Genomic DNA, 2,627 nt, shown 5'->3' with positions numbered 1-2,627 from the left:
TAGAAGCAAAATCAGAAAAAGCAGAGGAGTCAGAGAAGCCAGCTGAAGAGGCGGTGGCAAAGAAACCTCACCATTAGTTTCGAGGCCACCACCTACGTTCCCTCAGAGATTGCAGAAAGTGAAGGATAATGTTGCTTATAAAAGGTTTCTTGATAATTTGAAGCAGGTGCAAATCAATATTCCGCTGGTAGACATCTTGCAAGAAGTGCCCAAATATGTCAAATACATCAAGGACATAGTGGCAAATAAAAGGAAGTTGGAAGAGTTTGAGACTGTGGCACTCACTGAAGAATGTAGCTCAAGAATTCAAGCCAAGCTACCTCAGAAATTGAAGGATCCAGGTAGTTTCACTATCCAAAACTCGATTGGTAAGCACGCAGTCGGGCGAGCTTTGTGTGATCTTAGGGCAAGCATTAATTTGATGCCGTTATCTATTTTAAGACAGTTGGGGTTGAGTGACCCGCACCCAACCACAGTGATTTTACAGTTGGCTGATCGCTCCCCTGCTCATCTGGAAGGAGTGACTGAAGATGTGTTAGTTCAAGTGGGTTCTTTCATATTCCCCGCTGATTTCATTATCTTGGACTATGCGCCTAATCAGGAAGTCCCATTTATTTTTGGGCATCCATTCTTAGCCACGGGCCAATCTATTATTGATGTATGCGAAGGAAAGATGACGATGAGAGTGTGTGATCGAGTGGAGGTATTCAATGTGTATAAAGCACTCAGATTTTCAGCCCACTATGAAGAGATATCTATGATTTATGTGGTGGAAAGTGAGGTGACTTCATTGGTGCCTTATATAAGCCCCGTAGATCCTCTTGAACGAGGTTTGATGGGGGATGAAGAAGAAAGTGAAGATGAGATGATGGAAGAAATTGAGAAAGTACTTAACATGTCTAGCAAATATGTCTATGGGCTTGGGAGATTTGAGGAGTTGGACAGACCTGTTACTCTGACCCCTCCTAAACCATCTATTGACGAAGCTCCAAAGCTAGAGCTCAAGCCTCTTTCACCACACCTACGCTATGCATACTTGGGCAACTCTAAAATATTGCTAGTGATTATCTCATCCAACTTGACCGATGTGCAAGAAGAAAAGTTGCTCAGAGTGCTTCATGAGCATAAAAACGCTATTGGGTGGACAATTTCTAATATCAAAGGAATCAGTCCATCATTTTGCATGCATAAAATTTTTTTGGAAGATGGAAACTGCCCTAGTGTTGAGCAACAAAGGATATTAAATTCGATTATGAAAGAGGTCGTAAAGAAGGAAGTAATTAAGTGGCTTGATGCAGGTATCGTCTTCCCTATTTCTGACAGCAACTGGTTGAGCCCAATGCAATATGTGCCTAAAAAGGAGGGATGACTGTTGTAGAGAATGAGAAAAATGAGTTAATTCCTACTCGCACCGTGACGGGGTGGAGAGTTTGCATTGACTACAGAAGGCTCAACAAAGCAACCCGCAAGGACCACTTCCTACTTTCATTTATTGACCAGATGTTGGACAGATTGGCGGGGCATGAATATTATTGCTTCCTTGATGGTTATTCGGGATACAACCAGATTGTCATATGCCCAGAGGATCAGAAGAAGACCACTTTTACATGTCCTTATGGTACTTTTGCTTTCAAGCGAATGCCATTTGTTCTTAGTAATGCACCGGCCACTTTTCAGAGGTGTATGCTGGCCATTTTCGCTGATATGATTGAGAAATTCATAGAAGTCTTTATGGATGATTTTTCAGTCTTTGGGTCTTCTTATGATGACTGTTTGAAGAATTTGGGCAAGGTGTTGGTCCGTTGTGATTAAACAAATTTTGTGTTAAATTAATAAAAGTGTCATTTCATGGTACAAGAAGGCATAGTGTTGGGCCATAGAGTGTCAAGGAGTGGCATTGAAGTTGATAGAGCGAAGGTGGAGGCGGTTGTAAAATTACCTCTACCCATTTCTGTGAAGGGTGTCCGGATTTTCTTGGGACACGCGGGGTTCTATAGACGCTTTATTAAAGATTTTTTAAAAATTACTACTCCTTTGTGCATGTTGCTTGAAAAGGATGTAATCTTTAATTTTGATGAAGCCTGCCTGAAGGAATTCGAGGAGCTCAAAAAGAAGTTGGTGGCTGCCCCAGATATTGTGGCGCCAGATTGGTCCTTACTATTTGAACTTATATTCGATGCAAGTGACCATGCTATTGGGTAGTGCTAGGCCAGAGGAAGGACAAGATGTTTTACTCCAAATACTATGCGAGTAAGACTCTTGATGATGCACAGCTGAATTACACCATCACTAAAAAGGAGTTATTGGCCGTTGTATGGGATTTTAAGAAATTTTGGGCATACTTGGTGGGAACAAAAGTTATAGTCCATACCGATCATGCAACAATCAGGTTATTTACAAAAAAAGAATCCAAGGCTAGATTAAAGCGCTAGGTTTTGTTGTTGCAGGAATTTGATGTAAAAATACAAGATCGGAAGGGCACAGAAAACCAAGTAGCCAACCATCTATTAAGGCTGGAACATCATAAGCACGTGGAGGAAGGTAGACAAATTAAGGAGGCATTTACTGATGAGCAACTTTTTGCTATCACCCAAGACCCTCACCCATGGTACGCGAATTATGTGAAT

General features: G+C 41.5%; 1 protein-coding gene across 1 annotated transcript; it reads left to right on the top strand.

The window, feature by feature from the left end:
• The first annotated feature begins 1,848 nt into the window (after nucleotides 1-1,848).
• LOC138906060 (uncharacterized mitochondrial protein AtMg00860-like) lies at nucleotides 1,849-2,202 on the top strand. The gene has a single exon (XM_070194581.1). It carries the CDS (start codon nucleotides 1,849-1,851, stop codon nucleotides 2,200-2,202), a length of 354 nt encoding a protein of 117 aa, XP_070050682.1.
• Nucleotides 2,203-2,627: the final 425 nt, after the last annotated feature.

The sequence above is a fragment of the Nicotiana tomentosiformis genome, chromosome 2 (assembly GCF_000390325.3).
Source record: "Nicotiana tomentosiformis chromosome 2, ASM39032v3, whole genome shotgun sequence".
Lineage (NCBI taxonomy): Eukaryota > Viridiplantae > Streptophyta > Magnoliopsida > Solanales > Solanaceae > Nicotiana > Nicotiana tomentosiformis.
This window is presented reverse-complemented; position numbering and strand designations above follow the sequence as displayed.

Excerpts from the sequence above, each read along its gene's own strand:
- LOC138906060 (XM_070194581.1), top strand. The coding sequence starts at position 1,849 with ATGGTACAAGAAGGCATAGTGTTGGGCCATAGAGTGTCAAGGAGTGGC.